At 43.5% G+C, this 20,761-nt stretch overlaps 1 protein-coding gene across 1 annotated transcript in view; it reads left to right on the forward strand.

Moving 5' to 3' along the window:
- The first annotated feature begins 2,283 nt into the window (after positions 1-2,283).
- epha2 (EPH receptor A2) overlaps positions 2,284-20,761 on the forward strand; it is a 39,460-nt gene continuing 20,982 nt past the window's right edge. Inside the window, exons 1-3 of the mRNA XM_062965658.1 lie at positions 2,284-2,403; positions 13,806-13,873; positions 15,257-15,917. Coding sequence (XP_062821728.1) covers positions 2,340-2,403; positions 13,806-13,873; positions 15,257-15,917 — 793 coding nt within the window. The 5' untranslated portion in view covers positions 2,284-2,339. The remainder of the gene's footprint in view (positions 2,404-13,805; positions 13,874-15,256; positions 15,918-20,761) is intronic.

A 20,761-nucleotide genomic window follows, 5' to 3' on the forward strand; every position in this document is an offset into this window, starting at 1 on the left:
GCGAGATTATAGAGAAGATCTGTATAGGAAAGAGGAGTGAGGTTGAATGGGCCTTAAGAAGCATTGCTAATAACAAGGCAGTAGGAGACGACGGGATCCCAGCTGAAGAGATCAAGAGAAGGTGGCGAGACTATACAGAAGATCTGTATAGGAAAGATAATAATATTGAGGATAGCTGGTAAGTGAATTAAAACCAGACATCCTGAGGAGTGAGGTTGAATGGGCCTTAAGAAGCTTTGCTAATAACAAGGCAGAAGGAGACGACAGGATCCTGGCTGAAGAGATCAAGAGAAGTTGATGAGACTATACAGAAGATCTGTATAGGAAAGATAATAATATCGAGGATAGCTGGTGAGTGAATTAAAACCAGACATCCTGAGGAGTGAGGTTGAATGGGTCTTAAGAAGCATTGCTAATAACAAGGCAGTAGGAGACGACGGGATCCCAGCTGAAGAGATCAAGAGAAGGTGGCGAGACTATACAGAAGATCTGTATAGGAAAGATAATAATATCGAGGATAGCTGGTGAGTGAATTAAAACCAGACATCCTGAGGAGTGAGGTTGAATGGGTCTTAAGAAGCATTGCTAATAGCAAGGCAGAAGGAGACGACGGGATCCCAGCTGAAGAGATCAAGAGAAGGTGGCGAGGCTATACAGAAGATATGTATAGGAAAGATAAAAATATCGAGGATAGCTGTTGAGTGAATTAAAACCAGACATCCTGAGGAGTGAGGTTGAATGGGTCTTAAGAAGCATTGCTAATAGCAAGGCAGAAGGAGACGACGGGATCCCAGCTGAAGAGATCAAGAGAAGGTGGTGAGATTATACAGAAGATTTGTATAGGAAAGATAATACAGTAGAGTCTCACTTATCCAACACTCGCTTATCCAACGTTCTGGATTATCCAAGCCATTTTTGTAGTCAATGTTTTCAATATATCATGATATTTTGGTGCTAAATTCATAAAAACAGTAATTACTACATAGCATTATTGTGCATTGAACTACTTTTTCTGTAAAATTTGTTGTAAAACATGATGTTTTGGTGCTTAATTTGTAAAATCATAACCTAATTTGATGATTAATAGGCTTTTCCTTAATCCCTCCTTATTATCCAAGATATTCGCTTATCCAAGTTTCTGCCGGCCCGTTTAGCTTGGAGAAGTGAGACTCTACAGTATATTATTATATTACTATTGCTGTTATATTATTATATTATTAATTATAACTATTGTTATATTATCATGGATTTTATTACAATATTATTGTTATGTTATATTGTTATTATTATATTCATTTTTATTATTGTTGTATTATTATTATTATTATTATTATTATTATTATTATTATTATTGTATGACACAGCAAACAAGATAGATATGCTGGATTTCGTGTCACAAAATCACAAGTCGAACACTTCCCAAGTGTGTAGGAATAATAATAATAATAATAATAATAATAATAATAATAATAATAATAATAATAATAGCTGGTCTGCCAGCTGCAAAAGGCCACCCTACTGGGATCTGCACGTATCATCCGAAAATGCATCACACAGTCCTAGACACTTGGGAAGAGTTCGATTTGTGATTCTGTGATATTAAATCCAGCATATCGATCTTGTTTGCTGTGTAATAATAATAATAATAATAATAATAATAATAATAATAATAATAATAATACATCACACAGTCCTAGACACTTGGGAAGTGTTCGACTTGTGGTTTTGTGATATGAAATCCAGCATATCTATCTTGTTTGCTGTGTCATAATAATAATGATAATAGTAATAATAATAATAATAATAATACATCACACAGTCCTAGACACTTGGGAAGAGTTCGATTTGTGATTCTTTGATATGAAATCCAGCATATCGATCTTGTTTGCTGTGTCATACAATAATAATAATAATAATAATAATAATAATAATAATAATAATAATAATAATAATACATCACACAGTCCTAGACACCTGGGAAGTGTTTGACTTGTGATTTTGTGATACGAAATCCAGCATATCTATCTTGTTTGCTGTGTCATAATAATAATAATAATAATAATAATAATAGCTATTATAGATACCACTCGGCCACACTCTGATTTCTGTCCCTCAAGTGTCCTTTCCTAGGAATTGGGCCTGTGATCAAAACACGGGAAAAGTTGATTCAAAGGGAGAAACTTTTGTGGAGAAGCTTCTTGAGAGTGGGCGGGGCCTCCCGGGGGGTGGGCGTGGCGGAGCTGACGTCACGGGGCGGCATGAATGAACTGGGCGAGAACTTTCCCACCGGGGCCCATTCAGCCTCCCGAGGGAGAGAGAGAGAGAGAGAGAGAGAAGCCATGGCCGGCCACCTCCTCCTCCTCCCGGTGCTGCTGCTGCTCCGAGGGGCCCAGGCCAGAGAAGGTGAGGAGCCCACCACCCTCCACCCCGGGGACCCCAACTTCGCCCAAGTTGGAAGGAGGAGCCTGGGGGGGTGGGCACCGTGGAGACAGGGACCCCCAGGGCAGGGAAGGAGGGCCCAAGGCTCACTCCCTCCCTCCTCCCCTTCCTCCCTTCTTTTCTTCTTCAGTTCCTTCCTTCCTTCTTTCCTACTTTCCTTTCTTTCTTTCTTTCTTTCTTTCTTTCTTTCTTTCTTTCTTTCTTTCTTTCTTTCTTTCTTTCTTTCCTTCCTTCCTTCCCCTTCTTCCTCTTATCTTCTGCCTTTCCATCCATCCATCCTTCCCTTTCCTTCCCATGCCTTTCCTTCCTTCCTCCCTTCTTCAGTTCCTTCCTTCCTTCTTTCTTTCCTTCCCTCCCTCCTTCTCTTCCTTCCTCTCTCTCTCTCTTCTTACCTTCCTTCCTTCCTCCCTTCTTCCCTTCCTTCCTCTCTCTCTCCCTTCTTCCCTCCCTTTTCTTCCTCCTTATCTTCCTTCCTTCTTTCCTCCCTCCCTCCCTTCTTCAGTTACTTCTTTCTTTCCTTCCTTCTTCCCTCCCTTCTTTCCTTCCTCCCTTCTTCAGTTCCTTCCTTCCTTCCTCCCTCTTCCCCTCCCTCCTCCCTCCTTCCCTTCTTCTCTTCTTTCCTTCCTCCCTTCTTCAGTTCCTTCTTTCTTTCTTTCCTTCCCTCCCTCCTTCCCTTCCTTCCTCTCTCTCTCCCTTCTTACCTTCCTTCCTTCCTTCCTCTCTCTCTCCCTCCTCCCTCCTTCCTTCCCTCCCTTCCCTTCCTTCTTCCTTATCTTCCTTCTTCCCTTTCTTCTTTCCTTCTTTCCTCCCTTCTTCAGTTCCGTCTTTCCTTCCTACTTTCTTCCCTTTCTTCCCTTCCTCCTTATCTTCCTTCTTCCCTCCCTCCCTCCCTCCCTTCTTCGGTTCCTTCTTCCTTTCCCTTTCTTCTTTCCTTCCTTCCTTCCTCCCTCCCTCCTTCCCTTCCTCCTTATCTTCCTTCTTTCCTCCCTTCTTCCTTTCCCTTTCTTCTTTCCTTCCTTCCTTCCTCCCTCCCTCCTTCCCTTCCTCCTTATCTTCCTTCTTTCCTCCCTTCTTCCTTTCCCTTTCTTCTTTCCTTCCTTCCTTCCTCCCTCCCTCCTTCCCTTCCTCCTTATCTTCCTTCTTTCCTCCCTTCTTCCTTTCCCTTTCTTCTTTCCTTCCTTCCTTCCTCCCTCCCTCCTTCCCTTCCTCCTTATCTTCCTTCTTTCCTCCCTTCTTCCTTTCCCTTTCTTCTTTCCTTCCTTCCTTCCTCCCTCCCTCCTTCCCTTCCTCCTTATCTTCCTTCTTTCCTCCCTTCTTCCTTTCCCTTTCTTCTTTCCTTCCTTCCTTCCTCCCTCCCTTCTTCCCTTCCTCCTTATCTTCCTTCCTTCCTTCTTTCCTCCCTTCTTTCCTCCCTCCCTCCCTTCTTCCAACCTTACCATTCTGTGGTTCTGCTCTTATGATGATGATGGTTATAAGGGATGGATGGCCATCTGTTGGGAGGGCTTGGATGGTGCCTTCCTTCCTTCCTTCCTTCCGTCCTGGCAGACTGCATGGGGTTCCCTTCCCACTCTAGCATTGTATGGCTCTGCTATAATAATAATAATAATGCTGCTGCTGCTGATGATGATATAAAATATTATACTATTACTACAATAATATTATTATAATACTTATTGTGCCATCGGAGGCGTTGCTGTGACTTTTCCAGACTGTCTGGCCATGTTCCAGAAGCATTCTCTCCTGACGTTTCACCCACATCTATGGCATTCCCCTGTCAGAGTGTTGCTCTTTATTTACTGTCCCAATTCTGGAGTTTTCTTTTTAAATACTGGGAGCCAATTTGTGTTTTTTGGTTTCCTCCTTTCTGTTGGCACGTATCAATCTGGGCCAGCTAACACCTCCCAACAAAGGACTCCCCCAGTCGGTAAGCAGCCAGACCTTGAAGCTGCAAGGCTATTCAGTGCTAATCAAGGTGGCCAATGGCAACATTCCAGACAAGACTTCTTTCTTTCTCCCACCCTGGACTAGCTCCCAACAGACCTCACGACCTCTGAGGATGCCTGCCATAGATGTGGGCGAAACGTCAGGAGAGAATGCTTCTGGAACATGGCCAGAAAGTCCGGAAAACATACATCGTTTCCGACATAAGCTGCTCCGAGTCCCTTTGGGGAGATGGAGGCGGGATACAAAAATAAAGTTATTATTATTATTATTATTATTATTATTATTATTATTATTATAACGCATTCTATGGTTCTGTTGTAATTATTATGAGGCAGGGGCTGGATGGCCACCTGTTGGGAGGGCTTGGATTGTGTCTTCCTTCCTTTCTGGCGAAAAAGGGGTTTGAGTGGATCACTCTAAGATTGTTTGGTTCTGCTATTATTATTATTATTATTATTATTATTATTGATGGATGGCCATCTGTCGGGAGGGCTTGGATTGTGTCTTCCTTCCTTTCTGGCAAAAAAGGGGTTTGAGTGGATGGCCCTTAGGTTTCCCTTCCAACTCTAGGATTGTTAGGTTATGCTATTATTATTATTATTATTATTATTGTTGTTGTTGTTGTTGTTATTATTATTATTACTATTATTGATGGATGGCCATCTGTCGGGAGGGCTTGGATTGTGTCTTCCTTCTTTTCTGGCAGAAAAAGGGGTTTGAGTAGATGGCCCTTAGGTTTCCCTTCCAACTCTAGGAATGTTTGGTTCTGCTATTATTATTATTATTATTGTTGTTGTTATTATTATTATTATTAATGGATGGCCGTCTGTCAGGAGGGCTTGGATTGTGTCTTCCTTTCTGGCAAAAAAGGGGTTTGAGTGGATGGCCCTTAGGTTTCCAACTCTAGGATTGTTTGGTTCTGCTATTATTATTGTTATTGTTATTATTATTATTATTATTATTATTACAGTTCCACATACACAAATTGAGTCCTCTTTTTATATATAATGACTAGCTGTGCCCGGCCACGTGTTGCTGTGGCAAAGTGGTGGTGGTTTTGGTTAAAAATTGTTGTGGAATTTTTAAATTGTATTTTTAAATTAATTTTATTGTAACGTATCTTTTTTATTTATTATATTTTATTATTTTTAGTTATTTTGTGTTATTATAGTATTGTATTGTATTGATTTTTTAAGTGTTTTTTCTTGTTTCTTTAATATGGATAGTAGACTGCAAAATTAAATTAATTTTATTGCAACGTATCTTTTTATTTATTGTATTTTATTATTTTTAGTTATTTTGTGTTGTTATAGTATTTTATTGTATTAATTTTTTTAGTGTTTTTTCTTGTTTCTTTATCATGGATAGTAGACTCCAAAACCACAACCGGTTTCAACTCAAAAGAGTTTTCATCAGGTGGATTGTAGTCCTTTTTTCCCCAGTTTTTTTTTTTGGAGTTTTTAAAATGTGGATCCTATAGGGAACATATATAGTGGCTACCAGTTATTTACAATACATATAGTTACATGATACACAACAAAGATAATGTAAAAAGTATGTGTATGTGAAACAATCAAAGAAGGGTCAGACTGGGTGGCCTTTGGAGGGCTCCTTCCCCCTTTGCCCTCTCTTTGGGGACTTCTGCGAATGAATGAGTGTCACTCGGGGAAGGGCAAGTGCCTGGCGCACCTTGGTTACACAATGGGAGGAGGGCAGGGCTGCCCCACTGAGTCAGCCCGCCTTCCCTCCCTCCCTCCCTTCCTTCCTTCCGGGACATTCCTCCTCACCTTTGGGCGCATATTTCCCAGGTGACGAAGGGGAGAGCTCTCCTTGGCAACCCAGGGGCCGGGCTCCCAGTCTTCCCAGTGGGACGGCGGGGCAAACTGGGAGCCTCCCTTGGGCAAGCCCAGGCCTGTCCTGCCAGGCGGGCCGCCCTCTCCTCCTTCTCCAGGGTTTCCGCTCTGGAATGTGCCCTCCTTGCCTCTACTAATAATAATAAAACCAGTACAAGAAAACCGCACTACCAACTAGAGCTGACAGCCGGCACAACAAAACATTGCATGGAAAGTTTCTTGACAAAATTGACAAAATTATTACCCTAACTCATGGCCATTCATCATTCACCGCACCCTTGCAGTGATGTTGACCAGCTGTATCTGCCTACAAGAAATCTTGTATCTTGTATCTGCCAGTACAAGAAAACCGCACTACCAACTAGAGCTGACAGCTGGCACAACAAAACATTGCATGGAAAGTTTCTTGACAAAATTGACAAAATTATTACCCTAACTCATGGCCATTCATCATTCACCGCACCCTTGCAGTGATGTTGACCAGCTGTATCTGCCTACAAGAAATCTTGTATCTTGTATCTGCCAGTACAAGAAAACCGCACTACCAACTAGAGCTGACAGCTGGCACAACAAAACATTGCATGGAAAGTTTCTTGACAAAATTGACAAAATTATTACCCTAACTCGTGGCCATTCATCATTCACCGCACCCTTGCAGTGATGTTGACCAGCTGTATCTGCCTACAAGAAATCTTGTATCTTGTATCTGCCAGTACAAGAAAACCGCACTACCAACTAGAGCTGACAGCTGGCACAACAAAACGTTGCATGGAAAGTTCCTTGACAAAATTGACAAAATTATTACCCTAACTCATGGCCATTCATCATTCACCGCACCCTTGCAGTGATGTTGACCAGCTGTATCTGCCTACAAGAAATCTTGTATCTTGTATCTGCCAGTACAAGAAAACCGCACTACCAACTAGAGCTGACAGCTGGCACAACAAAACGTTGCATGGAAAGTTCCTTGACAAAATTGACAAAATTATTACCCTAACTCATGGCCATTCATCATTCACCGCACCCTCGCAGTGATGTTGACCGGCTCTATCTGCCTAGAAGATCAGGGGGCAGAGGATTCTTACAAGTCAAACAAGCGGTCAAAGAAGAAGAACATGCCCTGGCAGAAGATGTAAAGCAAAGTGAAGAACCTGCTTTGACTGAAGTCAAAAATCAGAAACTCCTCAAAGCACAGCAGACAAAAAACCAGTACAAGAAAACCGCACTACAAACTAGAGCTGACAAAAGGCAGTACAAGAAAACCACACTACAAACTAGAGCTGACAGCTGGCACAACAAAACATTGCATGGAAAGTTCCTTGACAAAATTGAAGGAAAAGCTGATAAGTAGAAGACCTGGCTCTGGCTCACGAATGGGACCCTGAAGAAGGAGACAGAAGGCCTGATCCTTGCAGCCCAGGAGCAAGACATCAGGACAAATGCAATTCAGGCCAAGATCCAAAAATCAGTTGATGACCCAAAATGCAGGCTGTGCAAGGAAACTGACGAAACCATGGATCATATCCTCAACTGCTGTAAGAAAATTGCACAGACAGACTACAAACAGAGGCACAACTATGTGGCCCAAATGATTCATTGGAACTTATGCCTCAAGTCCCACCTCCCAGCAGCAAAGAACTGGTGGGATCACAAACCTGCAAAAGTATTGGAAAATGAGCACGCAAAGATACTGTGGGACTTCCGAATCCAGACTGACAAAGTTCTGGAACACAACACACCAGACATCACAGTTGTGGAAAAGAACAAGGTTTGGATCATTGATTGAGTTGTGAGGTCTGTTGGTGCCCATCCGCTGCCCCTTTCTGCGCACTCATCAGCTTTGCAAAGGCCTGGCCGCGTCCAAACTCAGCCTCAGACCAGGAATGTTAATGAAGAGGCCCGGACGGCCAACCAGCTCTCATTACTCCGCTGCCGCCGCTGCCACATGCAATCTGCCCAGTAAGCAGTTCCTCCCCTCGGGCTCTTTGTGGGCTTCCTTCCCCAGGAATGTGGCCCCCTCCCACTGGCCATGGACATAGTGGGTTGCTGTGAGTTTTCCGGGCTGTCTGGCCATGTTCCGGAAGCATTCCCTCCTGACGTTTCACCCACATCTATGGCAGGCATCCTCAGAGGTTGTGAGGTCTGTTAGAAACGAGGCAAGTGGGGCTTATATCCCTGTGGAATAATGTCCAGGGTCTGTTTGAGGCAACATTCAATGCCCATATACACATAGAACTGAGACAGAGACAGACACAGAGGCAATTTATTTATTTTTATTTATTTGCAGTATTTGTATCCCGCCCTTCTTTCTCACCCCGAAGGGGACTCAGGGCAGAATACATTATATACATATAGGGCAAACATTCAATGCCCATATACACATAGAACCGAGACAGAGACAGACACAGAGGCAATTTATTTATTTTTATTTATTTACTGTATTTATATTCTGCCCTTCTTTCTCACCCCGAAGGGGACTCAGGGCATAATACATTATATACATATAGGGCAAACATTCAATGCCCATATACACATAGAACCGAGACAGAGACAGACACAGAGGCAATTTATTTATTTTTATTTATTTACAGTATTTGTATTCTGCCCTTCTTTCTCACCCCGAAGGGGACTCAGGGCAGAATACATTATATACATATAGGGCAAACATTCAATGCCCATATACACATAGAACCGAGACAGAGACAGACACAGAGGCAATTTATTTATTTTTATTTATTTACTGTATTTATATTCTGCCCTTCTTTCTCACCCCGAAGGGGACTCAGGGCATAATACATTATATACATATAGGGCAAACATTCAATGCCCATATACACATAGAACCGAGACAGAGACAGACACAGAGGCAATTTATTTATTTTTATTTATTTACAGTATTTGTATTCTGCCCTTCTTTCTCACCCCGAAGGGGACTCAGGGCAGAATACATTATATACATATAGGGCAAACATTCAATGCCCATATACACATAGAACCGAGACAGAGACAGACACAGAGGCAATATATTTATTTTTATTTATTTACAGTATTTGTATTCTGCCCTTCTTTCTCACCCCGAAGGGGACTCAGGGCAGAATACATTATATACATATAGGGCAAACATTCAATGCCCATATACACATAGAACCGAGACAGAGACAGACACAGAGGCAATTTATTTATTTATATTTATTTACAGTATTTATATTCCGCCCTTCTTTCTCACCCCGAAGGGGACTCAGGGCGGATCACATTATATACATATAGAGCAAACATTCAATGCCCATATACACAGAACCGAGACAGAGACAGACACAGAGGCAATTTATTTATTTATATTTATTTACAGTATTTGTATTCTGCCCTTCTTTCTCACCCCGAAGGGGACTCAGGGCGGATTGCATTATATACATGTAGGGCAAACATTCAATGCCCATATACACATAGAACCAAGACAGAGACAGACGCAGAGGCAATTTAACCTTCTCCTGAGGGGATGTTCGATTCTGCTTCATCATCCACTCTGACGGCACTTCCTCATTCCAACGTCGTAAATTAGTTAAATTTGCCTCCCCACTTTATAAGTGGTACCTTATTTCCTACTTGATAGATGCAACTGTCTTTCGGGTTGCTAGGTCAGCAATGAGCAGGGGCTATTTTTTATTTTATTTTTTAATTGACGGGTGCTCACCCCGTCACAGGCTGGCCTCGAACTCATGACCTCATGGTCAGAGTGATTTATTGCAGCAGGCTGCTCACCAGCCTGCGCCACAGCCTTGAATGGCATTGTAATATTACTAATAATATTACAATGTAATGATATAGTACAATATAGTAATTTAATGCTAGTATTGTACTATGCTCATAATATAATGTATTGTATGTGAATGTAATTTGTAAGCCGCTCTGAGTCCCCTTTGGGGTGAGAAGGGCGGCATATAAATGTAGCAAATAAATAAATATTATTATATATCACCATAGTGTTAGGGGGTGTTAGCTGGCCATGACTGTTTCCTGTCTGGAATTCCTCTGTTTTCAGAATGTTGTTCTTTATTTACTGGCCTGATTCAAGAGTTTTTTTTAGTCTCCCCTCCCCACAGGCAGGAATCAGCCAGACTTTGAGGCTGTGAGGCCATTCAGTGCTAATCTACAGATATATAACAGATATAGTTTCCAACAAACCTTGCAATCTCTGAGGATGCCTGCCATAGATGTGGGCGAAACGTCAGGAGAGAATGCTTCTGGAACATATCCATACAGCCCGGAAAGCTCACAGCAACCCAGTGATTCCTTCTGTCTCTCCTCCCAAGCTTTCATGCTTCTCAACCGTCACCAAAATCGCAGGGTTTAAAATTAGCCCCGGAAGCCGGTGGGAAAGGAAACTTCTTCCAGATGCTTCTTGCAAATATCTTGAGCGGAGCCTCGGAGGACGGGCAGCTGTTTGGGATTTCTTTCTCAACGGCGCAGCATTAAGCATCACGTAAAAATAGCCCCCGATGGTCCGGCGCAGTCCTCCGGCCAAGGTCCAGTCCCCATCCTCCAGCCCATCCTCACACAATTATTATTTATTATTATTATTATTATTATTATTATTATTATTATTATTATTATTATTATTTACAGTATTTATATTGAAGTCAAAAATCAGAAACTCCTCAAAGCACAGCAGACAAAAAACCAGTACAAGAAAACCGCACTACAAACTAGAGCTGACAGCTGGCACAACAAAACATTGCATGGAAAGTTCCTTGACAAAATTGAAGGAAAAGCTGATAAGGAGAAGACCTGGCTCTGGCTCACGAATGGGACCCTGAAGAAGGAGACAGAAGGCCTGATCCTTGCAGCCCAGGAGCAAGACATCAGGACAAAGGCAATTAAGGCCAAGATCGAAAAATCAGCTGATGACCCAAAATGCAGACTGTGCAAGGAAACCGACGAAACCATGGATCATCTCCTCAGCTGCTGTAAGAAAATCGCACAGACAGACTACAAACAGAGGCACAACTACGTGGCCCAAATGATTCATTGGAACTTATGCCTCAAGTCCCACCTCCCAGCAGCAAAGAACCGGTGGGATCACAAACCTGCAAAAGTCTTGGAAAATGAGCACGCAAAGATACTGTGGGACTTCCGAATCCAGACTGACAAAGTTCTGGAACACAACACACCAGACATCACAGTTGTGGAAAAGAAAAAGGTTTGGATCATTGATGTTGCCATCGCAGGTGACAGTCGCATTGACGAAAAACAACAGGAAAAACTCAGCCGCTCTCAGGACCTCAAGATTGAACTGCAAAGACTCTGGCAGAAACCAGTGCAGGTGGTCCCGGTGGTGATGGGCACACTGCATGCCGTGCCATAAGATCTCAGCCGGCATTTGGAAACAATAGACATTGACAAAATCATGATCTGCCAACTGCAAAAGGCCACCCTGTGCGCATCATCTGAAAATACATCACACTCGGGAAGTGTTCGACTTGTGATTTTGTGATATGAAATCCAGCATGTCTATCTTGTTTGCTGTGTGATACTAATAATAATAATAATAATAATAATAATAATAATAATAATAATAATAATAATAGGGTTGGAAGAGACCCCTTGGGTCATCTAGTCCAACCTCCTTCTGCTTTTGTGCACCAAAACTGACTGTCAATATAGAAATCAAATAAAGCCCTGAATCAGAAGCAGAAGGCAGAAAAGCCCCATTCTTGCTGCAAAAACAAGACCAGGAACAGATTGTGGCACAGACCGTATTTTTTAAAAAAGAGATTAAAACTTTGAAGAATACTATACCAACTGTCAGGATAAAAAGCAATCTAAATATATAAACCTCCCTTGCTTAGTTTTCCAAGAGACCTCACAACCTCTGAGGGTGCCTGCCATAGATGTGGGCGAAACGTCGGGAGAGGGCCAGACTGCCTGGAAAACACACAACAACCCATTCCTGGTTTGGTGATTCCTGGGCCTGGCCTTGGCCGCTTCGTTGCCCGTTTCCCTTCCTTCCTTCCTTCTTTCCCTCCTCCCATTTCGGGCCAATCCTTGTTTCCAAACATCTTTATGTCCTCTGCTAGCCGGTTGCTCAGCGCCTTCTCCTACCCGACAGGAAAAACACTGCACAGGAAGCCCAAGAACAAACTTGGCTCCCAGATAAGAACCCGATAAGGGGACTTCCGACCTTGCCCTGCTATTTGCTGACAAAACACATCAGTCCCCTGTTGACTTATGGCCAACCCGTGAGTTTCATAGGCAGGGAAGACTCAGTTCCGTCCTCATACGGTCTGGTCTCCCAGTACTTACAGAGGTTGGCTCTGCTTAGTTTTTAAGATTGGATCAGATAATAATAATAATAATAATAATAATAATAATAATAATAATAATAATAATAATACAAGTAAAACAACTAGTCAAAGAAGAAGAACATGCCCTGGCAGAATATGTAAAGCAAAGTGAAGAACCTGCTTTGATTGAAGTCAAAAATCAGAAACTCCTCAAAGCACAGCAGACAAAAAACCAGTACAAGAAAACCGCACTACAAACTAGAGCTGACAGCTGGCACAACAAAACATTTAATAATAATAATAATAATAATAATAATAATAATAATAACAATAACAATAATAACAATAATGGCAGAATATGTAAAGCAAAGTGAAGAACCTGCTTTGATTGAAGTCAAAAATCAGAAACTCCTCAAAGCACAGCAGACAAAAAACCAGTACAAGAAAACCACACTACAAACTAGAGCTGACAGCTGGCACAACAAAACATTTAATAATAATAATAATAACAATAATGGCAGAATATGTAAAGCAAAGTGAAGAACCTGCTTTGATTGAAGTCAAAAATCAGAAACTCCTCAAAGCACAGCAGACAAAAAACCAGTACAAGAAAACCGCACTACAAACTAGAGCTGACAGCTGGCACAACAAAACATTGCATGGAAAGTTCCTTGACAAAATTGAAGGAAAAGCTGATAAGGAGAAAACCCATCGGTGTTGGGGTTCACAGTGCTGTCTGGATGTAAGTGAACTACAACTCCCCAAATCAAGGTGAATTTCCCCCAAAGACCTCCAGTATTTTTTTTGCTGGTCATGATTGCAGGTAAACTATACATCCCAGTCCCTACAACTCCTATAAATCATGGTGAATTCTTCTCAAACTTCTCCAGTATGTTCAGTTGCTGATCAATTCCTCTGTTTGCTGTGTGCCATAGAAAAGAATAGGAAAGGGTTATGGGAGAGGCACAGGGCAGGATCATATACATTTCAGACCAATTGAGAGAGTCAGAAACACTGGGATGTCTGTGGTGGAGGAAAAACAGAAAATCTGGGATGAAATTGTCTCCGAATGAAGGCCTTCAATTGGGTGGTGGGCAATGTGGCATTTGTGGATGACATGGGGCATGTTTACGGTGCTCACTATAACTGGGATGTCTGTGGTGGAGGACATACATGATACAAGGATTGACTTTTCCTTGCCTCTTTTCCACAGTGAGAGTTTCCTAGTTGGGATTGGGACCTTGTTGCACGTCACTAATGCCTCTTTTTCCCGTGCTTTTCCTCCTAGTTGTCCTGCTGGACTTTGCCAAGGCACAAGGGGACCTCGGCTGGCTCAACCATCCTTTCGGGAAAGGGGTAAGTCCGGCCACGGCCTTCTGCACCGAACCACGTCTTGCTCCCACCTATATGAGTATTTGACAATTGACAGGACTAAAAAAACACAGAGTTGCATGGAGGAATAGTGGTGGTGATGATGGAGATGAAAGTGGTGGTCATGGGTTATTAGAAATATATTATTATTATTATTATTATTATTATTATTATTATTATTATTATTATTATGAATGTGGTGGTCATGGGTTATTAGCAATATTATATTATTATTTTATTGTATTACACAGCAAACAAGATAGATATGCTAGGTAAGCTCTTCTCCTTATCAGCTTTTCCTTCAATTTTGTCATGCAATGTTTTGTTGTGCCAGCTCTAGTTTGTAGTGCGGTTTTCTTGTACTGATTCTTTGTCTACTGTGCTTTGGGGAGTTTCTGATTTTTGACTTCAGTCAAAGCAGGTTCTTCACTTTGCTTTACATATTCTGCCAGGGCATGTTCTTCTTCTTTGGCTGCTTGTTTTACTTGTAAACGTCCGCTGCCACCTGATCTTCTAGGCAGATATTATTATTATTATTATTATTATTATTATTATTATTATTATTATTATTATTATTATTATTACTATTATTATTATTATTATTATTATTTTATTGTATGACACAGCAAACAAGATAGATATGCTGGATTTTCGTATCACAAAATCACAAGTCGAACACTTCCCAAGTGTGTGTGTGATGTATTTTCGGATGATGTGTACAGATCCCAGTAGGGTGGCCTTTTGCAGCTGGCAGATCGTAATTTTGTCAATGTCAATTGTTTCCACATCGTTGTGCCTCTGTTTGTAGTCTGTCTGTGCAATTTTCTTACAGCAGCTGAGGATATGATCCATGGTTTTGTCGGTTTCTTTGCACAGTCTGCATTTTGGGTCATCAGCTGATTTTTCGATCTTGGCCTTAATTGCCTTTTTTCTGATGGCTTGCTCCTGGGCTGCAAGGGTCAGGCCTTCTGTCTCCTTCTTCAGGGTCCCATTCGTGAGCCAGAGCCAGGTCTTCTCTTTATCAGCTTTTCCTTCAATTTTGTCAAGGAACTTTCCATGCAATGTTTTGTTGTGCCAGCTGTCAGCTCTAGTTTGTAGTGCGGTTTTCTTGTACTGGTTTTATGTCTGCTGTGTTTTGAAGAGTTTCTGATTTTTGACAATAATATATTATATTAGTACATTATTATTATTTATTACATGTACATGACAACACAGCATGCATGCACATTAGGTCCAATTGCCTGGGCTTCGTCTCTGAATATCGGGTTCTTCCCACGAGACCTAGGATATTAGATGTATTATTATTATTATATATTATGTATTCTATATGATGATGGTAGTGATGATAATCCTGTGTTCCTCCGCCAGTGGGACCTCCTCCAGAACGTCATGAACGAGTCGCTCATCTACATGTACTCGGTCTGCAACGTCATGGAGGGCGACCAGGACAACTGGCTGCGGACCAACTGGATCTACCGCAGCGAGGCCGAGCGCATCTTCATCGAGCTCCAGTTCACGGTGCGGGACTGCAACAGCTTCCCCGGTGGGACGGGCACCTGCAAGGAGACCTTCAACCTCTTCTACGCCGAGTCGGACGTGGACTACGGCATCAACTTCCAGAAGCGCCAGTTCCGCAAGATCGCCACCATCGCCCCGGACGAGATCACCGTCCGCGAGGACTTCGACACCCGCAACGTCAAGATCAACGTGGAGCGGCGCTCGGTGGGGCCGCTCACCCGCAAGGGCTTCTACCTGGCCTTCCAGGACATCGGGGCCTGCGTGGCCCTCCTCTCCGTCCGCATCTACTACAAGAAGTGCCCCGAGACCATCCACAACATGGCCGCCTTCCCCGAGACCATCGCCGGGGCCGACTCGCAGTCCTTGGCCGAAGTGGCCGGCGCTTGCGTGCAGGACGCCGTGTCCGCCGGGGAACCGCTCCTGCACTGCAACTCCGACGGAGAGTGGAGGGTGCCGGTCGGTGAGTGCCTCTGCCGGGAGGGCTTCGAGAAGGACGGAGACAGCTGCAGAGGTAACCGGGCTCCGGCCGGCCTTGTTTCCCTTTTGTTCTGATGATCCGTGTGTTACAACTGCCCTTTTACACTCTTTCAATGCGGGAGTCTCTTCTGATACATGTCTAGCCTGCCTTTGCCTTAGAGCAGGTTTTCTCAACCGGGGAGTCAGGATCCCAGGAGGGGTCGTGAGGCAGTTTCAGAAAACACATATTTCTGATGGTCTTAGGAGCCCAAGTCCCTCCAGTATTTTCTATCGGTCATGAGGTTTCAGACCTCTACTGAGGTCTGAATATAAACATACATCCACCTCCCCTGAGGTGTAAAGCAGACTGAATACAAAATTGAGTTCTGAGTCTGAACATGCTCAGTACAATCAAACTGGGATATCAACATGCACATAGAAGACAGGTTAGCAAATATATACATTAACAAATAAATAGTGAAAGGCTTGGGAGGTTCCCATTTCACACGTGCTGCTCTTCCTTTCCTCGGAGGGTTTGATCCGGATGTCTTTGTGGGCCCTGAAGCCGGTATTCCGTGGCATGTCTACCCAGTGCATGAGGATGCACGGATCCCACACTACCTAGGCCCCAGGATGTGTTCTGGCGTGGGAGAGGCAAGGCACCAGACCGGTGCGGACCCTGCAATGAGAGATAAAGGCCTCGAAGAGGGGCTTTGTGTAGGAATGTGCCTGGCTTTGCAGAGAGAGATAAGGGCCCTTCAAGGCTGCCGAGCAAACACAGACCTCCGGAGGGAGCTTCCCTCTCCTCCTCCTTTTCTAACTATGGGGCTCTTCTCATGGTCACATCCATTTGGCAAATGTGAATCGCCATGAACATGTGGAGACCACCTTTTGAAAACCATGACCTTGTTAGACATTCAGAAATATTCTTGTAATGGCACACAGGTTGCTCGGCTGTTAGACTGAAGAAACATGTCTTTGGACTGCCAAGGACAAAGACACGCCACTACGAAAAATATATTTGGACAGCAGAGGATGGTTGTTTCTTTGATGTTGAGAGGGTATCATTCTTAGTCAATAGTCCATAGTCTTTAGGTATAGTTATACTCACTGAAGTCCATAAGTCATACTTCTGTACTGAAGTCCAAACAGCAACATGCATCCACCTCCACTGAGGTCTGATGCAAATATTCATCCACCTCCACTGAGGTGTAGAGCAGGCTGACTACAAAATGGAGTTCTGAGTCCGAACATGCTCAGTACTCCTGAACAAACTGCCAAATCAACACACACATAGAATTCAGGTTACCAAGGAGAAAAACATGCAAATACAAAAATATATTTGGCTGCTTTCCTCCTGAATTTGCCTGGAACAGTGCGGAGGAAAAAGCAGACTGGGAGATCCTGTTTGTGCCAGTGACCTGGACATGATACTCATTTGCCATCTACTTATGGGAAAATTATAATACAGTAGAGTCTCGGGTATCCGACATAAACACATACATGCATCCACCTCCACTGAGGTCTGAACACATACGTGCATCCACCTCCACTGAGGTCTGAACACATACATGCATCCACCTCTACTGAGGTCTGAACACATACGTGCATCCGCCTCTACTGAGGTCTGTACACATACGTGCGTCCGCCTCTACTGAGGTCTGTACACATACGTGCGTCCACCTCTACTGAGGTCTGTACACATACGTGTGTCCACCTCCACTGAGGTCTGAACACATACGTGCATCCACCCCCACTGAGGTCTGAACACATACGTGCATCTACCTCCACTGAAGTCTGAACACATACATGCATCCACCTTCATTGAGGTCTGAACACATACATGCATCCACCTCTACTAAGGTCTGAACACATACATACATGCGTCCGCCTCCACTGAGGTCTAAACACATACATGCGTCCACCTCCACTGAGGTCTGAACACATACATGCGTCCACCTCCACTGAGGTCTGAACACATACATGCTATTGTTATTATATTGTTGTGTTTGGGCATGGCCCCATGTAAGCCGCCCCGAGTCCCTTTAGGGAGATGGGGCGGGGTATAAGAATAAAGTTATTATTATTATTATTATTATTAGGTACCGCTATGGCGAGAAGCTATCTCTTCGGCATAGACATGGAGATGAGCACGAACCCCCAGAGTCGTACGCGACTCGACTTACTTTCATGGGGAAACGTTCCCCTTTACAGGGTTGTTGTATGTCTTTCGGGCTGTGTGGCCATGTTCCAGAAGTATTCTCTCCTGACGTTTCTCCCACATCTATGGCAGGCATCCTCAGAGGCGGGATCTTACAGAGACCAACCTCGGCAGTTTACTTAGGCAGAAGCTGGGGGAGGAGAAAGGAATGTGCCCTCTTGTGCAAAGATACCCTGACCTCCCATCCCTTTGGCCTCGGCGGGAAGGAAACAAAGGCCGTTTATCTCCAGGAATAAACACAGATATTCCAGGCTTCCTGTGCACGGCCAGCTCTGCTTTGTGCTCGCTTTCCTGCCTGCTTTGGCTTTTGTCCGCAGGGCTGCCTTGGAAACCCATGCTGCTTCTCCCAAACGAAGCCCATCCCAAGGTGCATTCCTCCGCCGGCATGGGAACGCAGCCAAAGATTGCTGTCGGCGGGTGCAACCCAGAAAGGGAACTCTCTCTATGATTCTCGATTCTGTGATTCTCGGAGTCAAGTCCACGTTGGGGGAGGAGGAAGCTGTTGTGGTCATCTCTGAGCGGTTAGACTCAATTTAACCCTCTCTGGGGGAGATTCCACCAAAATGTAGCAGAGTAGCAAAAGCAAAGCTTTCAAATGCAACAGTTACTTACACGGGGCGAGTAAGAGAAGCCTTTGTCTAGTTAGGATTGCAATAAAAGTTCAAAAAGTATTTCTTCAGGTAAAAAGAACTCCATTGTGGATAGAAAGGCTTGGGAGCTGTCTAGTCTACTCTAGACTGGTTTCTAAGGAAAAATAAGAATGGAAAAATAACAAACATCTAAATACAGTAGAGTCTCACTTATCCAAGCCTCGCTTATCCAAGCTTCTGGATTATCCAAGCCATTTTTGTAGTCAATGTTTTCAATATATCGTGATATTTTGGTGCTAAATTCGTAAATACAGTAATTACAACAACATGACTGCATATTGAACTACGTTTTCTGTCAAATTTGTTGTTTAACATGTTTTGGTGCTTAATTTGTAAAATCATAACCTAATTTGGTGTTTAATAGGCTTTTCCTTAATCCCTCCTTATTATCCAAGATATTCGCTTATCCAAGCTTCTGCCGGCCCGTTTAGCTTGGATAAGTGAGACTCTACTATAGTTACATCTTGCCAGGAGAGACAGCAAGATGCTGCTTGTTAGCTAGAAGAACAAAGGGAGAAGAGCGAACCAAAATGGTTCCGACCTCATGGTCCAGTTTATTGGGGCCATAAAACATTCTGACCAATGAGAAGTTAGTGTTCATAGAGATTCACATTTCTACTAACTTCAAAGTAAGGGATGTGATAGAGTGAAACACAGTAAAGCCTATCTAGACATGCTTTGGAAACAGGGAAAGGATTCCCTCAATCTAACTCTATCTAATTCCCTCAATCTAACTCTATCCAATTCCCTCAATCTAACTCTATCTATTCCCTCAATCTAACATTTAGACTTGAGTAGTCCAGGATGATTCCCAAAAGAAGCGACCACAGGGTGCATTATCCAGTCATGGCCCTTCCTTTGCGCATCCTCCAGAAGGAAGGTTATAGATATGTGATTGGACTGAGCATGTTCAGACTCAGGACTCCATTTTGTACTCAGTCTGCTTTATACCTCAGTGGAGGTGGATGCATGCTGCTCTTTGGACTTCAGTAGAGAAGTATGTCGTCAGTCTGTTTTACACCTCAGGAAGGAAGTGACGCGGCCCGTGGGAATGTGGGGAGCCAGCCTGGATCCTGTGGAAGGAGAGACTCATCCAGGGAACGGGCCTGAATGGCTGGCCGAAGGGCAGGAAGCGGCCTTCCGCTCCCGCCGCTCCCCCCGCTGCGCATATTTTCCCTAATGTGCAGACATTGAGAATTCAAGCTCATTTCCCCTCAGGATGAGCTTGTTTGACATTCCTTTTGTCCCGCTCGGTAGTAGCACATGCGCAAGTAAAGAAGGCCTCGCCCCCTGAAATATGTGCACGGTCCACCTGACAGCAAACAATGGAGTCCAGTGTATTGTCGAAGGCTTTCACGGCCGGAATCAGTGGGGTGTTGATTGTGTTCTTTCAGGGCTAAGTGGCCAGTGTGTTCTAGCAGCAATTTCTCCTGACGTTTCGCCTCCATCTGTGGCTAATGGCATCCTCAGAGGATGTGAAACTGATGGAAATGAGAACCTCCCAAGCCTTTCACTATTTATTTGTTTATATATATAAACAAATAACCTGTATTCTATGTGTATTTCAATTTGCCAGTTTGACTGCACCTCTTTGGTTATATATGTGATTGTACTGAGCATGTTCAGACTCAGGACTCCATTTTGCAGTCAGTCTGCTTTATACCTCAGTGGAGGTGGATGCATGTTGCTCTTTGGACTTCAGTAGAGAGGTATGTAGTCAGTCTGTTTTACACCTCAATGGAGGTGGATGCGTGGTTGCATCAGACCTCAGTGGAAGTGGATGTATGTTGCTCTTTGGACTTCAGTAGAGAGGTATGTAGTCAGTCTGCTTTACACCTCAGTGGAGGTGGATGCGTGGTTGCATCAGACCTCAGTGGAAGTGGATGTATGTTGCTCTTTGGACTTCAGTAGAGAGGTATGTAGTCAGTCTGCTTTACACCTCAGTGGAGGTGGATGCGTGGTTGCATCAGACCTCAGTGGAAGTGGATGTATGTTGCTCTTTGGACTTCAGTAGAGAGGTATGTAGTC

The sequence above is a fragment of the Anolis carolinensis genome, unplaced genomic scaffold (assembly GCF_035594765.1).
Source record: "Anolis carolinensis isolate JA03-04 unplaced genomic scaffold, rAnoCar3.1.pri scaffold_15, whole genome shotgun sequence".
Classification (NCBI taxonomy): Eukaryota; Metazoa; Chordata; class Lepidosauria; order Squamata; family Dactyloidae; genus Anolis; species Anolis carolinensis.